The sequence below is a fragment of the Talpa occidentalis genome, unplaced genomic scaffold (assembly GCF_014898055.3).
Source record: "Talpa occidentalis isolate TD23 unplaced genomic scaffold, MPIMG_talOcc4v2.1, whole genome shotgun sequence".
Taxonomy (NCBI): Eukaryota; Metazoa; Chordata; class Mammalia; order Eulipotyphla; family Talpidae; genus Talpa; species Talpa occidentalis.
The window spans coordinates 133,503,419-133,527,648 of record NW_026555331.1 but is presented as its reverse complement, the minus strand read 5'-3'; the positions used below and the strand labels follow the sequence as shown (position 1 = coordinate 133,527,648).

The 24,230-nt window shown below is 37.5% G+C and overlaps 1 protein-coding gene across 2 annotated transcripts in view; it reads left to right on the top strand.

Annotated features, from left to right (window-relative positions):
• CADPS2 (calcium dependent secretion activator 2) overlaps positions 1–24,230 on the top strand; it is a 410,328-nt gene that overhangs the window by 277,688 nt on the left and 108,410 nt on the right. For both annotated transcript variants that reach the window (XM_037512374.1, XM_037512392.2), the window contains exons 10-13: positions 413–521; positions 1,143–1,343; positions 10,282–10,418; positions 13,399–13,586. In XM_037512374.1, the coding sequence (XP_037368271.1) occupies positions 413–521; positions 1,143–1,343; positions 10,282–10,418; positions 13,399–13,586 (635 nt within the window). The remainder of the gene's footprint in view (positions 1–412; positions 522–1,142; positions 1,344–10,281; positions 10,419–13,398; positions 13,587–24,230) is intronic.

Here is a 24,230-nt window from a genome sequence, read left to right as displayed (position 1 = left end):
GTCTTGAAATAAAGTATGCTTACAAAAGTGGTTCTGTGATTACCTAAGTTTCAGATTACTCCTAATAAATTTCACTCTTATAAATTCACAGCATATGTTAGCCTGGTAAAGGCCATTAGAAAATCTATAGTTAAAAAAAAGCCTCTTTGTAGAATAATCATAGAATCAAGATTCATAGACTCTTGACCAGTAGATCACTGATTTGGGAAATGTTGGGTCATAGGCATGGAAGGCTTAATTGCAAGCAGACAAAAGAAAGATGCTTTAATCTCAGAGCTAGGAAAATGCTAGCATTTAATCTCTGTCTATACAAATCAAATTTTTTTTTTTAAAAAACTGGACAAAGTTGTCTCTTGAAAAAAAAACAAGGTAAATTTTATGCAACCAATCTGCAAACTTTTTTTTCATGCAGGTTAGTCAGTACACCTTTGCTATGTGCAGTTACAGAGAAAAAAAGTCTGAACCACAAGAATTAATGCAACTTGAAGGATACACTGTGGATTATACAGATCCTCACCCAGGTAATTCTGCATTGAAATGTTGTTCCATACATGCATTTATGTATGTGTAAAATCCTCATAAATGTCCGTGTCAGTTCCACATTTCAAACCCTATTCTATGAATAGGGTGCCTATTTAAGAAATATAGGGGGAATAAAAATATAAATCTTACTCATGTTCACTAGCTGATTATTTGCAAAGACCAAAAAAATACCTTCTCTATGAAGGAATTTTGAAAAGGCAAAATTGCATAAAATTAAAAAGCCATTTTTGCCTAGCCTGCATTTTGCTCTGCTAAAGTCATATATTTCTTCTTCTGATAAAATGAGACATATGTCAACAGATTAGACTTCTTTCACTGGCACGAGTGTCAGACCGTTTCTGTGGGGCTGTGTGTCCATGTCTTATAGAACAGTTGTGTGTCACAGATGTTTCCCTAAGCTATTTTTAAATTTCCAAAGTTGTATTGAAGTTTCAGCCTAGGTTATTGTTTCCCTTCAATTCTTAAGTCGTGGGTTTGATTGTCAATTAAAAATTATAGAAAGCATTGAGCTGCTAATTTCAAATCAATTGATTTGAGATCATTTAATGAATGAGATTAAAATCTACTGATTTTGTTTTTACAATGTCTGTCTTCCACAGGCCTTCAAGGTGGTCAGATGTTTTTCAATGCTGTTAAAGAAGGAGACACCGTAATATTTGCCAGTGATGACGAGCAGGATAGAATATTATGGGTTCAAGCCATGTACAGGGCCACAGGTCAATCATATAAACCCATTCCTGCAATTCAGACCCAGAAGCTGAATCCTAAAGGGGGATCTCTCCATGCAGATGCTCAGCTTTGTAAGTTTCAAAAAATAATTTGATTATCAATTAATAATCTAAATGAGATATAAAATTACCTGAGACAAATTGGTTCGGTGTTATAGTTTATATCATTAACTGCTTCCTAATTGAATAAAAATAGTTTGTGTTAATAGTCAGAAAAATCAGTTATTTAATTTTTCACACAAATTTGTAGTAAATGGTGTATGTGGTTTCCAGCCATGAATCTGCCAAGTTTGGACTATCTCCGGAAATCTCATTTTGCTTTATATGCATGTCTCCCCAAGCACAGAAATTCTCTGTCTTATTGATTCTTTTGTTCGAGTGTCTCAAGAAGAAACTGATGGATATACTATGCTCAGTGAATGTTTGTTAGGTGGTTGGTTTTGTGCAGAAGTAGCTTTTGGAGAGTTTTGCCTTCCAACATCGTGTGTATTTTGATAAACATACATTGTTAGGATATTTTTAAATTTTAATTTACTTCATCAATAGGACATAAAAGTCCTCTATCCTTTGACAGAGGCATCCTGATTCTATTCTTTTGATATTATATTTTTGGAAAATGCTATATTTAGAGTCTATACTTTTATAAATTATAATCAGTAGAGATAACATGTAAGTTTTGGAGGTTAGCCATCTTAATAGGAATATAATTTCTCACAGTCAAATAGAGCAAAGAACATAATGAAAAAAAGGTAAATTATTTTCCAGCCATTGATGAACATGGATTTCTTGCATCTAAACAGTGACTGATACTACAACATTGAATATTATATTTCGTGTATCAAAATTCCATGTGACTATTTTGGTAAACATTTAGTAAGATGTGTTTCCACATGTTGTTTGTGCCAACATTAAATTCTTCTTGACCTCTCAAATGAAAAGAGCATTTAAAGAAAATTCTGTAAAACTTCACCAAAAAAAAAATTATTTTAACTGTGTAGTTTTAACTTAGGGAACCTATATACAAATGGGCAAAGATAAAATTGGAATTGGTAGGATTCCAGAATACCAAAATTATGAAACATCACTTTCTAGAGTTTTCTTAATTACCCAAAAGGGTAATAGGGATATATTTGGCTGCAGAATAAGCCAACTCATCAAGCTAGGTTTCTTTTACTGAATACCCTAATATTCATGTCATTTTCTGTATGCTAATTTAAATCATTAAGAACTATATATTTTATTTTAATTGATAAGTGTTTAGTAATGAATTATGTAATAATGATAGAAACACTTTCAAGTATAGCTTTTATAGTCATTAACCAAATGTCCTAGCTTGTTATAGTCTGTGAAACTTTTCTGGCTGCCACAGGGAAGTTCAAATTGTGATTTCTCATTCAGCGGCCTTTTATTCTCAAGATTCTTCTCCAAGGGAGTAACATCTTGACATGCATTATTTTTTCCTCCTACTTTTCATGTATCAAATAACTACTCACTTTTCTTTTCAGATACCCTTCAGGATTATATCTGAGCATCTTTTTAAAAAGGCACTTTCAGCAAAATAATTAAAGATTCTAGTCGCCTTTGTGTTTTGGTTTTTGAAATACATGCATTTAAAAATCACTATCTTCATCCTACAGTAGCGTCCGTCCATTTCTTCTGTCTACTATGTGGACTCCAACTGTCATATAATTATTCTACATATGTTATAAACCCCATACTGCATTGCTATTGTCATTATTACCTTAAACAGTCAATTAACTTTTAAAGAAACTCAAATAATAGGAGAAAATGTTATCTACTTTCTGATGCACTTCTATTTTCAGCACATTCCACTCTTGTGCAGGTATTTCACTTCCTCTTTAAGGACGTCCTTTGACTTGACTTGTAGTGTGGGTCTGATGGTGATGAATTCTTTCAGGTTTTTAATATATGAGTCTTTTTTTAAATTTATTTGTATTTCTTTAATTGAGGTAATATTGGGATACCCCCACAGGTAATGCCAGCATAGCTCCCCCAATTCCACCACCATATGAATGAGTGACATTTATTATTCTTTAGTTGCCTGTCTCTCAGGAATCACTCATTTATATTACCTGATATCCAGTATTTTGAGGATTTTTAAATATATATTTATATATATATATTAATATATATTATACATAAACTAATATATATATTAGCTTTAATCTATATATTTACCCTGAACTCTTAGTTGTTTCAGGTAGGAGGTTAAATCTCTTTTCCATTACACGATCTTGATCAGAAGCAGAATAATTTTTTGTGAAGCTGGAGGAAAATTTCTGCACCTTGGCACTCTTAACATTTGGGGCCAGTAATTCTGTATTTCAGGGGTTAGTGAGAAGGGGTTGTTAGCATCATCCCTGCTTCTACTCACTAGTAGTACCCTCCCTGCTGTGTGGCAATCAAAAATATCTCTAGACATTGCCAGTTTCTTAAGAGGCAGGGTTGAAGATGGGAAGAATTACCCCCATTTGAGAATCACTGACTTACAGTGACTTAAAATTATATTTATGAAAATGTCACTCATTCATCTGTGGTCCAGTGTTTTTTCTTAATAACCAGAGTTTGAAGGGTGTCTAAGGAGCATGCTGAGCTCATGGAGAACCATCTTACACGTAATGACAAGACCAGTCATTGGGAACCACTGGCCTCTATGATTAAGACTCTGATGAGACAATACAGAATTCATCAGTGAAGAACCTAAATAATGGCTTCAGATAGCTTGTAATCTCTTTCTATTTATATATCAGTCTGTGGTCAAGGTGGTGTTCCTCAGCCTAAGTAGAATTGAATTGTATAGCCCCTTGATCAACTTGCCCTAAAAAGTTATTGACAAGGACTTTCTTATATTCAAGTCTGTTGGTAAAGTTTTCCATCAGTGCAGACCCTACTATCTTAGTTTTCTTTATAAAGAGAAAGAAAAAAAGGAAGAATGTGTTTCTACCTCATCTGAATAAGGATACTGACCATGACCTTTATCAGAGATGCCTCTGGACTGTTCTGCAGAGTAGTTGCTCTCTCGGTTGATACCTTGCTGCCTTCCTTGTTTCCATAACATCCCTCTTTCTTCTTTCTTGGTCATCCCTTGAAAGAAGAACTTTCAGAATCACTAGTAGAAACTGAGAAGATAACGTGATATTAATATGAGTAGTTATAGAAATGAGTTTCAAACCCGTTAAAATATATTTTGATTTTCTTTTCTTTGCTGACCTATAGCTGGCAAGGGTAAGTATTTTTATGATTTTTTTTTTTACTTCAGTGTATCAGAATTTTCATTGTGATCTGATTTTTCAGTATCAGTCACCTACTTTCTAAGCAAACCCAGAATAATTAGGTTAATTTTACCATTTATGAAACAAAAAATATCTGTTTAACAACAGAAAAGTAGAAACCACTTACTATCTTACTTTTGTTTGGGCATAGAAGGTAATATTGTAATTTGGGCATATTTTAATGAAGATATTACAATAGCATGCAAAAATGCACAATAATATTGAGTAGAGATTGCCAAGCTTTATATATATGTACATATATATATATGATATGGTGTTTTACTGTGTAAAAAAATCCAATAAAAATATAGGCAGAATTGGGCCTCCCTGGTGGCACAGCGAATTGGCACAGCGCTGTGAAGCTGTCCACAGCCTCTGCAGCGGGTATTCAAATCCCAGCCGGCCAGGGAGATGCCCACATGGCATGGCAGACCTCTCCTGTCTCACCCACTGCTTCCCTTAGCAGTGCTTTTGGTCCGTCTGCCTGTTCTTCTCCCTGCTCTGTCTCTGGTGAATCCTCTCATCCTACCACGCCTCTGGTCTATACCCCAGCTCTGGTATAAATAAATAAATCTAAATATATATATTTATATATAGAGAGAGGCAGAATTAAACCTCAAATATTCACTGTGGATAAGTTTAACTGGAGAAATTAGTTGCTAGTTCATTTCTTCTGTTTTCTGAATTTTCTTTGAATTACCAATTTTATAACTTTAAAAAAAAGTTCATTATTAAAACTAAGCATGCTGAATCTCTAGGAATAGAACAAAATAATAAATGTATAAAATCTAATAGAAGATTACTTTATTACTTATTTTAGTAGTTAATGGTACATAATTATATATTTCTTTGATAAGTAAATCTATTCTACTTTTCTCTTTATTTGACTCTCAGGATAGAAGGAGAGGTGAAGGTCTGTGGATTGTCTAACTTCTCTGCTTGAACAGTGCCTTGCATTTTGCCTGACTAACAGACACTCTTTGGTTAACCGATTCTTTAATTCTCTAGGCACCTTGCTTTTCATATTTTTATCACATATGTAACATAAAACAATACAATACTGTTGACTTCCAATAATTAATGTCAAAAATTAACCAGAAAAGTTACCTCCTTTTTATTTTTAGCCATTTTTTAAATTAACTCAGAGTATAAAGTCACATTTAATTTTGTGAACTTATTTTCCCAATAGATCTAATAAGTTTAATTCCATACTTCATCGGTAAAGTATGTCTCACTTTGCATGAAATAAGTTATTTCAAAATGTTGAATATTGATTTACTTTGTTTATGAACCTAGGTCTGTATGTGTTGATTCAAATTGTCATCACTTGAAAACATTACTAGTTTGTTATTTGCTGCAGAAAGCCAGATGTGCAAACCCATACATCCATTTTTAATTGGTTTAACAAAATCAAGCTAAGAAATTGTTTGGGTCAATAGTAGAGGTGTGAACAAACTCCTAATTAATATATCTATCTGCTGTTTCTCTTCGTTTTTCAGCATAAAACATGCACACATAAAACACAAACATACCAACCAGGATGATCCCAGTAAAATTTTAAAATCTCATACTCTTCCTATAAAGCTTACATAGGTGCATTAAAAAGAGAGATTGTGTGTACTTCTCTGGAAGTCTTTTTAACTTTCTGTAAATCTTCAAGCTCCTTGAAAGTTGGAGCTGAAAGTATAATCAGGTGTGGGTTGTGCTCGATGCAGCTACGGACAAACTTCTAAACATAGGACAATTTTATTTTATTTTTTTTAAGATTTATTTATTTTTGCATACAAGAACTGGGGTGAAAGCCAGAGGTGCAGGTGGTGATAGGATATACCAGAGACAGAGTGGGGAGCAGAACAGGCAGATCTACTGAAATACACTGCTGAGGGGAGCAGTGGATAAGACAGGAGAGGTCTGCCGTGCCGTGTGGGTAGCTCCCTGGCCGGGTGGTCAAATTCTGCTTCAGTGGCTGCAGAGCGTCACCAGGGAGGCCCCATAGGACAATTTTAAACCAACTTACTGTACTTCAAAGGGTTCATTTGCCACTTAGCTCTGCCCAGGGCTTCCCAAAGACAAGACCAGCTCCTGGCAATGGCAGCTCCCTCTTCTTAGTCCTTTACTGCTTCAGGCTCAGGCCTGGACCCGAGTGGTCTCAGAATGCTGATGAATGCTCTGCTCTTCTTCACCAGGTCTACTCCCAGCACCTTCCTTCAAAATCTTTTTCCTACCTTTTCCCTTTTGTATCTCCAGTTGCTCACAACAACAGGAACAGCAAAAACTGCAACCTCATTAGAATTAATTGCAAAGGAAGGAGAAACATTTCAGTTAAAAACTTGTCCCCATCTCGTGTTCCAAATTCTGATTTAGATGTCTGTCTTGGAATTTGGATTCTTGAACACACCAGGCTGCCTGGGTGCCATAGAGCCCCCACTGCCAGCCCCATGGCGGGGCCTATGAGCGCCTCCTCTCATTGTTTCCTCTTAGCTATTTTCAAATCCGTGTGAATGGTTTAAACTGATACTACCAGCATATTTATTTTTTTCCTCTTGACTTCCAATAGGCTAGTGCCCTAATGAAAAATTTTAATGTTTGGGTTCTATTTGAATAAAGAAATAAATAATTCCTTAAACCCATAACAAATAACAATCTTTCTCAATCTGGATTTTCATCCATCCACTTTTACCACACCTGGTGACATTACCACCTAAAGATGCTGGAGCATATATATCCAACTGTTACCATAGAAACTCTCCACCATTATCCTCAATTACCATGTCCCACATCTGTGGTTAGTCCAGAGGTTAATCATCATTTATGACAGTTTCTCAGAATATTGTTTTAGCCCGTATCTGCTTGGATTTTTTTTGGTAATTTTCTTATTTTGTTTCAGAGGACAAACGGAACTCAAATTTGTCATTATAAGTGAGCATTTGATTAGTGGTATGAATAATTTTCCATTTAAAATTAATCATGATTTTTGCGTTAAAATAAACATTAAAGATAATCTGATATAACCCAATTTTTAAAGCAAATCTCCACATCTTGGATTTCATTTGTTATTCATTAAAAGCACATTTGCCATTTGATTCATAGGAAATCTCTGTGCTTCCTAAGAGTTAAATGTAGATATTATGCCAAGAGAAAAACTATATGAAAATATTTTTTAATAAAAGTAAGAACTATATACTCTTTTAATGGTTTCTGATTTTCACCTTAATCCATGAGAGAATTTTAAAGTAAAAGATTTCTTAGACAGGGGGATCAAAACTTTTGCCATTTAATTTTTATTTTTTCATAAGTTCATGGAAATCAGTTATATAATGGTTCATGGGGAAATACGTGTGCGTAAAATATTTGGAAGTGTGCTTATCAGACATAGATAGAAAGAAGACATGCTCGCTCTGTTTTGAGGATGGGATCACCCTCAGGGGGACATTTCACTTTCATTGGATCACAGCCCCAGAGAGATTATAGAGTTCTTTTTTAATAAAAACTTTAGTAGTTTGGTTTGCCTGTATGTTTCTCCATTATCATTATAGAGTGTGCATTTGTAGATTAAGGTGCTATCATGAATATTATTTTATCACTTATGGTAATTATTGGAAAATTAATTTTCCTTTCAAATATATGATCCAGGCTTGCCACAATAAATATATAGTTTGTGTTTCATGATAAAAATGTTTCATAAAGTAAATTTCTGTTTGAAAATGATTTAATTGTAGAAATAAACCAAAGATTCTATTTTCCCCTAGGAACTTATATATTTTACTTTGAACTGGATATTCATTGTTATAAAGTAAAAATTTGCTTCTACAGACCTTTATAGTAAAAGGAGAATTATGAAATTCTTTCCTCTGAAATGTATTATATATCCTGTTTTCAACAGATAAGCCATTATGCGTGTTATTTTTAACTTCTAGTTCTGACCTTCTCTGGTGAAAGAAATAATGAATAAAAATTCAGCAGATATTTTATAAAAGTAGTAATTTAATTCCATAAAGGTGATACCAAAAGATGTTTTTACTCAGATAAATGGAGAAAAGAAGATTCTAAGATAAATTCTTTAAAATACAAAATAATTTTCCAATTTTATAATATACACTTCCCATTTTCAACATTCTGTCTCCTACTTATTTGATGTTATTTCACATTATCATATGTTTAACTAAATTACAAGACTCTCAGACATAAGAATAAAATACAAGAGAAGTTGAATTGTCTCATTTCTTAGTGCAAGAAAAGCAGTTTAGTTTTATGTTCCTCCACTAATACTAACTTGTGACATTAGTGTATGTGATCATTCAAGTAAGTAATTAGTAAATGTAAAGCAGTATAGATACTCTTTTCCCCATGAGTCATAATCTCATCTTCAATGAGCAGCCATTTATAGCTTACTTGCTACATTCACCTTTAGATATTTGTCATTGATGAGAGATAAATTAGCTTGTGTGTCTCTTTCTTTAAAATGTGATTCTGAGGACCCTTCAGCTTGAATTATATAGTTCCTCCATCTACAAATATGGCTGAAAGTTGAACTTGACATGGATCAATATGATCTGGGCTAAATATCTAAATGTGACTGATTATGTTAGCATCATGTCCACAGATCAATATTGAGTTTTATTATGAGCCTGACTCTATAATTGGGTTTAATCAATAAACTTTTGTCTCCTTTCCTTTGCAACTTTAGAACTGTACCGTATAGGTTTTAAAAACTACATTTAGCTTACATTGAGCACCCTGCTTCTTGTGATGACCAGAATGAGGTCTGTCTGTGAATTTTAAGGAACAATGGAGCTGTGGCTGCACCATTGTGAGGAAAGTCCACTTCTGTCTCGGTGACTGATGGCTTGCCCAATGCGAGCTACGTTTCTGACAGGACTAATGTAGTAACACCCCAGCACTCCTCTGGGGTGGTGTGTGGCTTTTTCTCTCTATCCTTAGTAAATAACTCACATTGAAGACTTTGACAAAACATACCATTAATGAAAGCCATCACAAAAGCTGGCCTTTTGATAAACCCGCAGGGTCTACAGGCGTTGAAAGACGCAATCTGTAAAGAACAATACATTTGGGCTTTTGGTCGAAGTGCCATTTGGGACATTGTGCTTTGTCTGCATATTTGTACAAACATGATGCTCCCTTTTTCATGTCTCTTAAACTTGAAGCTGGAGGGCATTCATTACCATTTCTACATTAACATTGGTCCCATTAAAAGATCCATACAAAAAAAAGAGACTGGAAGTGATTCAGCTGGAGCTTGGTGCTCATTTCTACCCTAGTTTGCCATTTGGAAAGCAGGCTGGTAACCATCATTGCTGGTTTGTATGAAGAGACGCAGTTTCTTTTCCAGCCAGTTCTTAAGTAAATATGTATTTAAAATCCTTCAACTTTTCCTAAAATTTGAAAAGTAAAAGATTGTTTTATGATGCATAATAGAAGCAGTTTTGAATAAAAATTGGATTTCCTCATTTCAAATAATTTGTGGATATTTCCTGTCATTTTTCCTGAAGCTTTAAAAATCAAGGGCCATCATGCATGCCAGAAATGTATATAACATATATAATACGTAAGCTTATATGGTAGAATGCATTATTACTTCAGTTGAAAACAAGTCTTCTGTTATCATGGGGCACCCATTTTGTGTTCTTCAGAAATTGCATTTGCCTCTATTAAACCAGAAAAATAAATGTATTGTACTTGCTTTTCTAAATTTACAGATGCAGACCGTTTTCAGAAACATGGCGTGGAAGAGTTTATCTCTGCAAATCCTTGCAAACTTGACCACGCCTTCCTTTTCAGAATACTCCAGAGGCAGACTTTGGATCACAGACTGAATGATTCCTATTCTTGCTTGGTGAGTACAGAGTACAGTTTGTCTATCTAGTCCCCTAGAGGTTAGAAGGAAAGGTTTTTAAAAGTGAGAAGTGCTTGTTATGGGGCGAAATGTTATTCCTGACTTATTTCATAACTGTAGTTGGAGTTAAGGATAAAGGATCTCAATCGATTGTGTCCCAATTTGAAAATTATACACTTGAAGACCACCGCTGTGCCACTCAATAGACAGGAGATTAGACTCAAATAGACACTGGACTCTGGTTTATCAGTCCCTCTGGAGAAGGTTGAATGAAAATAGAAGGCTTTAATGAAGATTTAAAAAAAAAAAAACCCTCTGTGATAGGATTTACTAACACCTCTACAGACATTTTAAGGTTTAAATTCTGTTCACCAAATGTTGATATTTTCTATTTCTCTCTTTTGTTCCCAGAAAGACAACCTAAGAGACAGGGATTTTAAAAAAAGTGGGATAGCAATATGAGAGGTACTGTACGTAATAGAGAAAAGTTTTGGTTTCATTTATTCCTCCAAAGATCATTTGAATTCCTTTTTTTAAAAAAGTGTTAAATCATGTAGCTTAACTACTACCTGGTATGGGTTGAAACAAGCCTAAATTTAGGATGCAAAGTTTAATTTACATTTGGAAGGTGTGTTGATTAATTCCTTAGAATGTGGGCATTTAACTATAGCTTGGGAATCATAGATGCCTTTCTGTGGTTGTATATTGTCAGTGACAATTCCTCTGGAGTTCTTCTAACTAAAATATGCCTATTTCTATCACCACTCAGTCTCTTGGTTACTGAATATGGTAGTTATGTTCTCTTTAAAGTAAGATGTCAGTTAAGAGGTATCCCAGCTCTTCAGAAATATTTTCAGCTGACTGAAAGAAATGAAACAATTGTTGCCATGATTACACTGATAGTTCATAATTCCTTTGTAGACCATTTATTAAGTTAATCATCGTGTGATTGGATAGTTTAAACCTGATGTAGCTCAAACTTTAGAGTTACATGGAGAGTAAAGCAAATCATCCAAAACCTTGCCATATCTTTCCATGGACACGCACACAGAGTGAACTTTAATAAGGGCCACTTTCCTCATGGATTGTACTCAGTGGGGTTAGTTACCAAATTGTCAGAAGTTATTTTAACTATGTGAACAACCCCAGCTGCCCCGTGGAGTCTGAGGGGAGACCCAAAGTATGACTCCAATAGCATCTAGAGGGTAGTGAGTGTGGTGTGACCCGAAATTGTCTGAATTTAAGTCATAATAAGAGGTGATTTATAGTGTGTGTCTTGAGCAGCTCAACTGAACATCTCCTCACTTCAGCTTATGTATCTATAACATGGGGATCAAAATAAATGCCAGGCCTAATAGATCTAAATATTAAAGACATGTGTAGTGTGTCTAGAACAGACCCTGTAACATCTCCTTACTAAATATGCTTGTGTTCTTTTTTTCTTCTGCCTCCTTTTCTTTTTGCAGTTTATCTTTCTGTATTTCTCACCATTCTTCTCTGCCCCATTTATAATGCTCCTGTCACCCTTTTCTCTTTATTTTAAGTTGGTTCATATAAATCAATATAATCCACTGAACCATTTTATAAACCGCCTCTTGCTAACTCTATCCTCAAATGTTAGCCAAACACTCTCTCTGCTATTTCACTTGGTCCTACTCACTCACAGACACACACCTCACTTCTAGAGAAGCAGATAACACTGCTACAAAATGTTAACTTTGTTATGTGGATTATAGAAAGACAAACAGAATAAGAATACTATCCCAGATACATAAATCCCCAAATAGTATGTGGTAGAGTTATTGAAATTTTGTTTTAGTTCTTTTTAAAATACTTTTGATAAGCAGGCCAGTTCATTTTTTGTGCCTGTTCTACTGTTCTCTGTTTATTTAAGTCATACAGAGATTGAAGTTGTTTGAATGTCAACTTTGTGACTGATAATTTAGATGTGGTTTATAAATCTGACTCATCTTGAGTGCCAGTGGAGAACAGGTTGCCCCTGCCTTGTTGGGGCAATATAGACAGAATGATAGTAGGTTGCCAGCGTCTCACATCAATTCCAAGATTGATGACATTAGCTCTTTTGAAAGTAACATGAAATATGCAGCTAATTTAAAAATTGGCTGAGTCAAAACCACAGTGAGTTACCACCTCATTGTCAATGGCTGTTATCAAAGTCAAGAAAAAAATAAGTGTTGGCAAGATATGAAGTAAAAGGAATACTGACTGTAAATTGGTGCAACCAGCATGGAAAACAGTGTAGTGATTCCTACAAAAAAAAAATGGGAAACTGAACTACTCTATGATCTAGTAATTTCACTTCTGGGTATTTATTTGAAGACTATGAAAATACTAATTTTAAAAAATAACTGTACCCCATGTTCATTACAGCACTATTCACAATAGCCAAGGTATGGAAACAAGGCAAGTACCCAGTGATAGATGATATTATAAAGAAAATATAGTGTGTACACACACACAAACAGAGAGAGAAAGTGAGAGAGAGAGAGAGAGAGAGCGCATGAGCGAGAGAGGAATACTACTCAGTCATAAAAAAGATGAAATCTTACCATTTGTTACAACATGGGTAGAACTTGAGGGGATTATAGTAAGTGAAATAAGTCAGTAGAAGACAAATACCATATGACTTCAGTTATTTGCAGAAGATAAAGAAAAAGCAGTTAGCAAACCCTTAGTGTCTAGCAACAGAATCATGTTACCAAAGGGAAAAAAGAGAGTAGAGGGGACTATTGGTTGGTATTGGATGTTGACTGGACATAGAGGGTGGCCTAGTGAAATATATGTAGTTGCTGAGGTGAAGAAACGAACTCCTGAATCCTTTGTAGTGTTTTATGAAAAGATAAAGAAAAAACAGTTGCCACAGACACATTAACACAACTTCGTACGATAGCTGACAATACCTACAAAAAAAGCAAATTCTAGTTCAGAAGGATTTTTTTTGTCTTTTTTTCTTTTGCAGGGTTGGTTTAGCCCTGGCCAAGTCTTTGTGTTAGATGAGTACTGTGCCCGTTATGGTGTGAGAGGCTGTCACAGACATCTCTGCTACCTTACAGAACTGATGGAACATTCAGAAAATGGTGCTGTCATTGACCCAACCCTACTCCATTACAGCTTTGCATTCTGCGCTTCTCACGTGCATGGCAACAGGTATTTTTACTTGCAAACACCCAGTGAAATGTGTAGGGTTGACTTGGGAAGAGAGAAAAATGTATTTTCCCATTATCACCTAGTAACAGATTTTAAATAGCATGCTCTTCTTGCAAAAGAAAACACAAAGGAAGAGTGTACATCAATATGCTGTTGAGTTAGGTCGACTGTATTTTATATTTCTTTTTGCCATTAAAGGCACTTGACAGAATATCTATGAGATGAGAACTTTTCCTTTAGTTCTCATGCACCACCTAATACTGAGGTCTGCCCAACTGCAGTGTCCTCTGTGTGCCTGTCATAATACTCATGCATGTCTGTGTAGGGTTTGTTGATAGATTTGAGTACACTTAGTGATTCTTCCTTTACTGTTGCGAAATAAGCTCTTCATTGATAAAGCAAGATGAATAATGAGGTTAATGTAGAGGGTTCTCCCACCTGCTCCCCTGTCTGCCTTTCACAATCAGGGCTCCCTATTTAGTACCCTGAGCCAGTGACCTCCTTTCTCACTTTACTAAAAGGGCAAAAAATGTGCAGGCACCCACATCTGTGTACCTCTGAGCTTGAAATCTCATGTCACTCTTCCTTCTCTTACTCCTTTTCCAGGGATCCTCTGCCCAGGAGGTACCCTATATCCCCTTGCTTTGACCATTATCAATCTCTCCCACTCCCCACAAACCTAACATCACCTAAGCATCACAGTATAACAGAGGGGAGAGGTTCTGAGGCCAGACCTCCTGGCTTTAAATAAAAGCTACTTACTAGGAGAGGAAGGGCAAACTTCTTTTCATTTGTTTTAAAGATTTATTCACTTATTTATACAAGCACTGGGTACAGTCAGAAGCACAGGAGGGTGAGAGAATCCACCAGAGCCAGAGCGGGGAGCAGAACAGGCAGACTGACGAAGTACACTGCTGGGGGGAGCAGCGGGCGCTGCAGGAGAGGTCTGCGTGCCATGTGGGACCCTCGCCGGCGGCCAGGGATCGAACCTGCGCTGCAGAGGCTGCGGGCAGCTTCACAGTCCAGCACTCAACCACTGTGCCACCAGGGAGGCCCCAGGGCAAACTTATTAACCTGGTATGTCTCTACTTTCTGATCTGTAAGAAAGATCAAAAACAGTATTTCTCTCAGGAGTCATATTGTGCTAGGGATTAAAATGCTTATATATATATTAAGCCAGTAGAGTAGGACCTGGCACGTGGCTCTTCCAACAGATGTTAACTGTATGGTTACCCAATCTGACTTCTTTCCACTGTTTTCTTTATCTTCCCAAACAAACTTCTGTCATCCCTCCTCCATACCTCTGACTGGACCCAGTTCCTACTTGCCAAAGAGGCCTCTTGAAGCAGATCATGTGATGACCTCATCTGGGGCATCCCATGCTTACTTCTCTCTTGAGAAGTTCATGCTGTGGATCATCCACGAGTCTGGGCTGCTAGGGATGCTGCTTGTCACCCACTTATGTGCTGGCTTAACTTTCCTCTTGTTTGATTTTTGACTAGCCTTTTGCTAATCCTGCTCTTTCAGACTTGCAAGTCCTGGGTGGTGTTTTCTCACATCTATTCTTGAATTTTATCTCTTCTTCCTGAGAATTTTTCTTTCTCAGTGATCTTACCCCTCTCCACAGCCTCAACTCTCAGTCTCTATAGATATTCCAGCACAGTTACTCTCTGTACTACAGATCTCGCTTGACAATTGCTGACTTGCATGTTCTGATCACCTCTCTGTGTAGAAAATTAAGCCCATCATCTCCCTAAACTAACCCTTGTACCTCTTTTAACTCCTAAGCAGAGTGTCTAGCAAAAAGTAATACTGTGGACACAAAGTAAGTGTTTAGTAGTAAACTATTTGATGAATACATGAATAAATTCATTAACTGTATCACTAACTTAATAATTGATAAAATTAACAAAAAGTACATTTTTATCACTTCTACTAATTGTCCATTCATTTTTCATTCACCTTTTTCTTTCATCCTCTGGACCAAATTGGTTGCTCATGTCAGTATTCTGTCTTTATCATACCTCAGTTTCTGTTGCATCTGCCCTAATGCTTCCCTTCATTTTTTCTTAGTTATCTTTTTCATCTCTCTGCTCCTTTTTTTCTTTCTATAGTAGTCTAGCAGACAACCCACATTCAAAATTACAGATTAGCTTTTTCTATACACCTTTTCAAAAATGTAAGTGATTCTCATTTATTACTAAATTATAGATTCCAAGCATCTGTTCACCCAGTCTTACCTCCAGGTATTACTCTCCACATAAACATTACCCCAATCGGGCTTTTTTTTTTTGCTCTGAATGATAATTCTAACTTTTTCCAATTTTTTTTTTTTAAAGATTTATTTATTTATTTATTTATTTATTTATACAAGTACAGTCAGAGGCGTGGGAGGGTGACAGAATTCACCAGAGCCAGAGCGGAGAGTAGAACAGGCAGAGTGACGAAGTACACTGCTGAGGGGAGCAGCGGGCAGCAGGAGAGGTCTGCGCGCCATGTAGGACCCTCGCCTGCGTCCGGGAATCAAAATGGTGCTGCAGAGGCTGTGGGCAGCTTTGTAACCCAGCGCTCAACCGCTGCGCCACCGGGGAGGCTCACTTTTTCCAAGTTCTTAGCAGATATTACAAAATTCTCTAAGAAGACTTCTGTCTAAAAATCTTAAAACCTCTTATCTGTGGTTTTCTCGTGAATTTCATCATGTACCGTATACTAAATGCACACGTCTCCGCATCTGCTTCTATGCTGCTCATATTTTTAATGTGAACACTAGTTTTCATTCACCTGTTAGCCTCTGTGTACCTCAAACAGTGCCTTATGCCTTTCAGCACATGTTAGAAATTTGTTGAATTGAGGTGCCACTGTTGCCATTTCTCATCCCCCAATAAAATAAGATGGATCCTAATCTCATAAAATTTTGCCTCATATTGAACTCAGCCTTCCTTGGGAATTTAGCTTATAGTCACTTTTTCCTGTTACCCAAATACTCTGCACTCAGCAAATTTGGGGGAGGGGGATCTTGAGGGTTGTTTTTTTTTTTTTAACTCAAGACTGTCTTAATTGCTCCTGACCAATGGTTAGCAAAAGGGAGGGGTCGGGGCTCCCCAAGATTTGGCAGCTCTCTGAAATGCAAGTGGATATAAGTAGGTTACAGTGAAACAGACAAGCCCAAAGGATTTCATTTGATCAGATTGTTCTCATGATCAACACAGAAAAATAAAGTGAGAATATTAAGTAGGAAATTCAGCTGATGCACCCCCAAAATGCATGTGTTTAAGACATATTTCAATGGAAGGTTACTGAGGAAACTGGAAGCTGCTGCCACCACCTGGGAGGCAGCCTGATTCGAATCTGTATGTTGCCATAGTTACTTTTATTCCGTAAAACTATTGTTTTCTTTATAATGGTACATTACATTGTAAAGTGTAATCTAAGGTATGTTTATATGTTCATGCATATATTAAAGCTAATGCTACACACATCTATTTTCTAGGTTAAAATATGTACATATTCGGGTATCTCTGGATGGTGTTTTAGAATAGAAATTTGAATCAGTCTCTGATTCCACATTTAGGTCACATGTAGCTTGAGGAAATAAAGAAGTATAAGTTCTAGAGAAATTCAAACCTCAGTTTAGGGAAGAATTTACCCAAGATAAGCTAGAAGGAAGGATGTTGCGTGTAATTTTTCGAATCTGGCCGATGTCATTCAGAAATGGCATGCTGTCACAATGAAAGAATAAAAGGAGGCAAAAAATCACCTTTTTAAATCTTGGGTCTGAAAGTTGCAAACCAACCAATGTTAGGCAAATCACGTGACCTTTCTGATATTCAGAATTCTCATGTGTAAAAGGAAAACTATGAATGTGAAGATACTAGGTAATTAAAACATACTTTATCGGCATGGATGACTGTGATTATTCTAATCCTCTTCCCTTTGTCACCTAGTCACAAGGATATAAATCATGAGAGGAGGAAAAGCAGGAAAAAGAGGTAGTTATGCTTGCAATACCTCATGCTAAGTGGAAATATTTCAATGTGTCTAGGTAATTATGCTCTTAATTTCTTTACTAATAGAATATTCGGGATTTAGCAACCTCCCCTTGTGTTAGTGAACCTCTCATCCTTGTCTGCAGCATCTGATGTCTGTACAGGCTTCCATTAAAAACACTGTCAATGTCAAGTCTCACTTTTCTGCTGTGTCTGCCGTAGTCTCTTTTTATGATCCTTTCTACATCTGTCAGGACACATTCAGAGCGTCACTTTGCTCATTACCTGAACTACCTCTGTCAAACATTCAAAAGGAAAAAAAGATCGCCTTTTGTTATCTTTGATCGACTGAAGTGAAGGACAATAGTGCCGCCAGACCTGAAATTTTTCTGGGGAGCACCTTATTACCCGGCTTGAGCTCTCTACCTGTGTGCCTTCTGTGCAAACACATCCGCTCTGAAGTGCACTCTGAGTGTCTCAGGAATAAAAGAATAGAGTTAAACAGAAAAGGTCTGGCTGGTACTGAGACTGAGGAAAAGAGAAAAGAAAGGGAGAAAGAAAAAAGTGAGTCAAGGACAGAAACACACACTCTCCTGCACCCCCGCGCTGTGAATGACCCAGCCTCTCACGCCACCGCGGTGCTGCTGACAACTGACAGGGAGAAGAGAGGCTTTTGGAGACAAAGCATCAGAGGGCAGAGTTCTAGGTCGATGTGTGTGGTTATACATCTAGCTTTGTAAGTCAGGCTGAGGGTGGAAAAGCTAAATAGCAACACAACATGGCTTTTATGTCCCAGTTTAATAGAAGATACCCAGCATGTTCATAGACTCTTTTGTGATTTAGAGCCGCCACACACCTGACAGAGGCCAGCTCGGATGTGCCCACCTCAGGGGCAGGGCCCGGGAGGACAGCCTGACTGTAACTTGTGCATCAAGTAACCCCCATTTTCTCTGGGCTCCAGATCATGTCACACAATATACCCTAGTGCGATCCCTCTTCCTTGCAGGTGACCTGTGGTTTCCTCTCCTCTGACCTGTCATGTCAGAAATTATGCTTGCACTTCCGGCCTCTAATTTTACAGGCAGTGATGCCTTTTTCAAGTAAAATCATAGATAATTGCCTCAAATAGAACTATCAAGAATCTTCATTACCTCTTCTTAGTTTGGGTCTTTGATATATAAATTACAGATATTAAATATAAATGTTCCATAAATTGTGACTATAGAGGCACTTCTGGGACAAGTAGGCACCAGATCAAATGTCATAGCAAGTTATCCTGAGGTCATGCCAGATTCACCCTATAAGCCACATTTTCAAAGGTCAAGATGAAGCTGCCCAAGGATGCCTTGTAAACATGTGCTGGGGTTCTATCTTGATTCTATCAGAAACTGTAGACCAACCCCAAATCTGCCTCAGTCAGACTTCCCTAGCAAGATCATCTATTAACACTGACCTTGAATTCAAATTAAAGCAAGATAATTATGTCTTACAAAACAGACAAAAACAGAAAATGGGTGGTAGGAGGGGAAACTTGGTCTATTGGAAAAAGCACAGAGCAAACAGCCCAACCTTTGTCTTCCTGCCTTGGCTCGTCCACTAAGTTATTCTTTTTGAGCAGTTGTCCTGACAGCCTCAGTTTCCCATCTGTCTATTTTAAATAATAAGAGCAATGCTGCATGTCTGCATGGATCCTGAATAAATCAAACAGAATCATGTAAGCTCTTTGTAAATGATGCATTACCACTTAAATAACAGGTGGTGATACTGCACATGGAGGGGATGAGTTAAGCTTTGGGGAAGTTCTCTGAAAAGACCCACGGCACAGGGGGACTTCAAAGTGTCTTTGTTATACAACATACTTTGGACAAGTCTGAGGCAGAGGTGAGAATGAAAAAGTGTTGAGGAGGTGATTCGCTTCATCTACTGTGTGTGTTATGTAGAGGCGCCATGGTGAAGTTCTGGGGTCTCCTTTTCTTCCTTTTGTCCTAGTGCCTTATGTTGCTGGAAAGCATTGTGAACCCAGCAAGGGAGTAGCCAAGGCACAGCCCAAGCAGGACCCAAGATCCCATCACTGGAGGGATCTAGGGAGATAGTCTGCACTCTGGGGAATAGTTACCAGGGTCACCTAATGAAGTATCTATCCTGTTTTCCCTCCACACCATGCATTTTTCACAAACAGCTTCTGGAATTTTCTGAAATGTTGCATGATATACCTTACCTACTATACACAAGTCACTGAGGAAGAGGCGGAGCAAAGGGAATTTTCAGTAAATGTTAGGAAATATCACGATAGCAGTGAACAGAAGCAAAAGCAGCTCCTCAGGGGTAACCTTACTGCATCTTGGTACCAGTGGTGTTAGGGAGAAAAAGGGCATGAGGTCTTGGTTTGGATCTCCATGTAGCTTCCTGGCATACTGAAGTGTTTTAAGAACAGGGTATATAAAGCTGCTACATAAATACAATCTAACAAAACCAAAAAGCTACACAAACACCCCCACATACCTGTACCACATACCCTCACTGTTACCAGTCTTCTTGTATTTTTGTGTTGATATATAAGTTTGGCCCCTTATTTTCCATTCTCTTACTGTTTTTATCAAGTGTGGGACAGGGGCTGATGTTTATATCCCCAAATATACCAACCTTAATTCTCTTTCATTTTAAAATCATCTTGATATTTCATTTCTCTTGAATTTTCAAGTGTTTTATATCAGTGATTTTAATTTATATTAGAAGAAAGTTTGTTAGTTTGTTTCTAGGAGAGGCTCGTTAACCACGTGGTATCTGTGGGTGGGCTGTCTGCATATCACGACTTGAACACAGACACTAAATCCCAAGCTCACCTATCTTCATAGAGCCAGAGTACAGCTTTCTCTATAGAAGTGTCTATAAAAACCTCAAAAAAAATGTAGCAGAAGAGTCAAATATATAAAGTAGTAAGATGGAAGACTGCTTGGAAAAAGAAAAATATAATTTTAAATTTCTGTTTGCAAAACATTTGCTCAAAATCTGTTTCTTCTATCTCTGTGAATATATAGGGGTAGAATTGATTCCTTCTTTATATTTAAATTTTCAGGGGATGTAACAGCACATTAGTGATGTAATACATGGCCATCCAAATAATAGATCATTTTGTTTCAAGTAAGAGGTATTATGTTAGGGAGCAAAATAAGAAATTATTGTTTTTCCCCTCATCTTCTGCCATTTCTTATTCTTGTGCCGTGTTCCTCTCCTTTTTACTCCTTTCACAAATGGATATTGGTGGGAAGTACACGAAGTGCAAAGTGACTTCTACCTGCTGTGCTGTAGGCAGAATTGACAACTCAGATATACCTCCCTCCAGGTGTCTCTCCCCTTCTCACTCTCTGGAGGAAGCTGAGCCCTACATTCCTCATAGGAGCGGGCAGGCGAAAAGAAGTCTATGCGAGACTCAAAAGCACCATGAAGGTTATCATTTGCCACTCATTGTTGCAAAATATTTTTTACCGCTAAACACCAAACTGCCAGGACAAACAACCTTACCTGATAAGTTTGGTGGGGGGGCAAGTATAAGGGGGAGGGTGACAGGAGTCTGTCTCATCAGTTTACCAGACTTTTCTATACATTGTTAACTCCTGGTATATTTCCTCCACTCACAAGCTTACTGTCCCAGGCAATACGCAAACTCTAAAGTCGAGGGGATGCTTCTACTGATAAAACTGACTAAGAAAATAACCAGAGATGATGTTAGTTTTATCAAGTAATAGAACAAATGTTCATCAGCCCTGAATGATGCTTTTTTAAGTGGGAATTGTGGGGAGGTCCCCTGACTAAAATGATTTGGGGAGATGTTGTTTAACCAAAAGTAAACAGCTTTCTACTATCAGCCATCTTGGACGCTGTAGTAAGTCATGATGGGATTGTGAAGCATGAGAAGCTTCTAATTTGTACGGCTCACACACACGGGTTTGCTTTCCCCATGCTGTGAGAGCATGCCCAGAGAGGTGGTTCCAGAAAACATGCTGACAGCCAATAAGTTCTTTTTACTCAAATTGCCAAGATGAAATGGGTTTGAAGCATGTCAAAATTAGGACCTCCCTGGTGGCGCAAGGGTTTAAGATGCAACCTATGAAACTATCCACAGCCACTGCAGCACAAGTTCACTTCCTGGCCAGGGAGCTACCCACACGGCACAGCAGGCCTCTCCTGACTCACCCACTGCTCCCCTCAACAGTGTGTTTCAGTCAATCTGCCTGTTCTGTTCCCCATTCTGTCTGGTGAGTCCTCTCACCCCCACGTCTCTGGCCTATACCCCAGTTCTTGTATACATACATAAATAAATCTTTTTTTAAAAATGTCAAAATTAGTTTGTATTGAATGCATGGGTCTTAGAAATAATTATTTTATAAAAAACTAAAAAAATGTGTCCAACTCCAAACTGTTGAACCAAGAGAAACTAAGATATCCAGGTTAGTCAATGTCTGAATATTTCCTTTACCCTCATAGAAATGAATTTGACTGAACTACCCTAAAAGTCATGGAAAATAATAGAAAATATTGGTAACAGTGTTCCTCTTGTTTATGAGTTATTTAAAAATATGTTTCTCAAAGCTTATGTTTACTCATTACAGGAGGAATTGGTAATCATAATAAGATATCCAATATATAAAAAGCACTTTCACTTTTTGATTTCACTTAATATAATCACTTTATAGCCACCCATTTTGTCCCAAAAGCCACTATTTCATCTTCTTTAATATCTCTGTAGTATTCCATTGAGTATATATTCCACAATTAATCCATTCATCTGTTGAAGGGTATTTAGGCTGGTCCCATGACTTGGCAATTGTGGACAGTGTATACATAAGTCTTTTCATATTAGAGTTTTTATATTTTCTTTGATAGATACCATAGGTATTGCTGGATCATGTGGGATTTCCATCTTTATTTCATTATTTTTCCATAGCGGCTGCACCAATTTGCATTCCCACCAACAGCTCCTTTTTTTCCTCCACATCCTTACAAACATTTGTTGTTTCCATTCTTTATGATATGGGCCATTCTCACAAGGATGTGGTGATATCCACTATGATTTTGATTTGCATTTCCCTCATAGTAAGTGATGCTGATCAGTTATTCATGTCTTTAGCCCATCTGAACGTCTACTTTAGAAGAATGTGTATTTGGGTCTTTTGCCCATTTTGATTGGATTATCTGTGTTGTTTTTTTGTTCTATGTATATTTTAATAACAACCACAACAAAGAAGATATTGATGAGGGCCTCCCCGGTGGCGCAGCGGTTGAGCGCTGGGTTGCGAAGCTAACCGGCCTCTGCAGCGCCAGTTCGATCCCCGGCTGCTCCCCGGCCACTGGAGGAGGGTCCCACATGGCGCGCAGACCTCTCCTGCCGCCCGCTGCTCCCCTCAGCAGTGTGCTTCGGTCCTTCTGCCTGCTCTGCTCCCCGCTCTGGCTCTGGTGAATTCTCTCACCCTCCCGCGCTTCTGACTGTACCCAGTGCATGTATAAACAAAACAAACAAACAAACAAATAAATAAATAACATGCCTCTATAAAAAAAAAAAAAAAAAAAAGATATTGATGAGACAAGAAGTATTTGGCTTATCAGGAAGAGTAATTTTAGAAGTAACTTACTTTTAATGTTAACTGCAGCAAAGTTACAGTTCATTTCCAATAGTTCAAATTCAGAAGGCCACTTCATATGTTAATGTATAATTCATAGTCTGGCATATATACTAACATAAGGATGTGAATAAGGGCAAGTCCAAAATATTAACTGTTGTATTTCCTGCCAAATTGTGAACTCAAGAAAATGGCAGCCCTGCCCTGTGTATGACAGTATCTTAGTGGAAGTCGACACAAGTGTTGCTTCCTTGACTTAACCTTCCTCATTTTTCATCGCCTGGACCCCTGGCTCCATTCTATCAGATAGGTGAAGTGCCCCAGTGATGTTAATGTGAAATTTACTCTCTCACTGACATCACTCAGATATATAATTATGTGACATCTGTCAGAGAGTAAAACTATGGGCCTCCCCGGTGGCGCAGCGGTTGAGCGCTGGGTTTCAAAGCTGCCCGCTGCCTCTGCAGCGCCGGTTCAATCTCCGGCTGCTCCCCGGCCACTGGAGGAGGGTCCCACATGGCGCGCAGACCTCTCCTGCCACCCGCTGTTCCCCTCAACAGTGTACTTCGGTCCTTCTGCCTGCTCTGCTCCCCGCTCTGGCTCTGGTGAATTCTCTCACCCTCCCGCGCTTCTGACTGTACCCAGTGCATGTATAAACAAAACAAACAAACAAACAAATAAATAAATAAATAAAACATGCCTCTAAAAAAAAAAAAAAGAGAGAGTAAAACTAAAGGACCATATCAATCACCAGAACAATAAAGTTCTTTACTCTGTATCATCAAGTTTGCAGAGATATATTTAGTGAAATAACCACCTACAACTTAGTGGTATGCATTTTTATTGCTGTATTTGTAAAACATAATGTAGTTATATTTTTTGTCTGAATGCCCAGGTTTATAGATTAATTTAGAGAATTCAACAGTTAAACTTTTGTGGTCATTGTCAGTATTTTTTCATAAGTTACAGTATGGTTTGGGGATATCATTTGCTCAATGGGAATGGACTTTGAAGTAATATGTGAAAAAATTCCATTTACG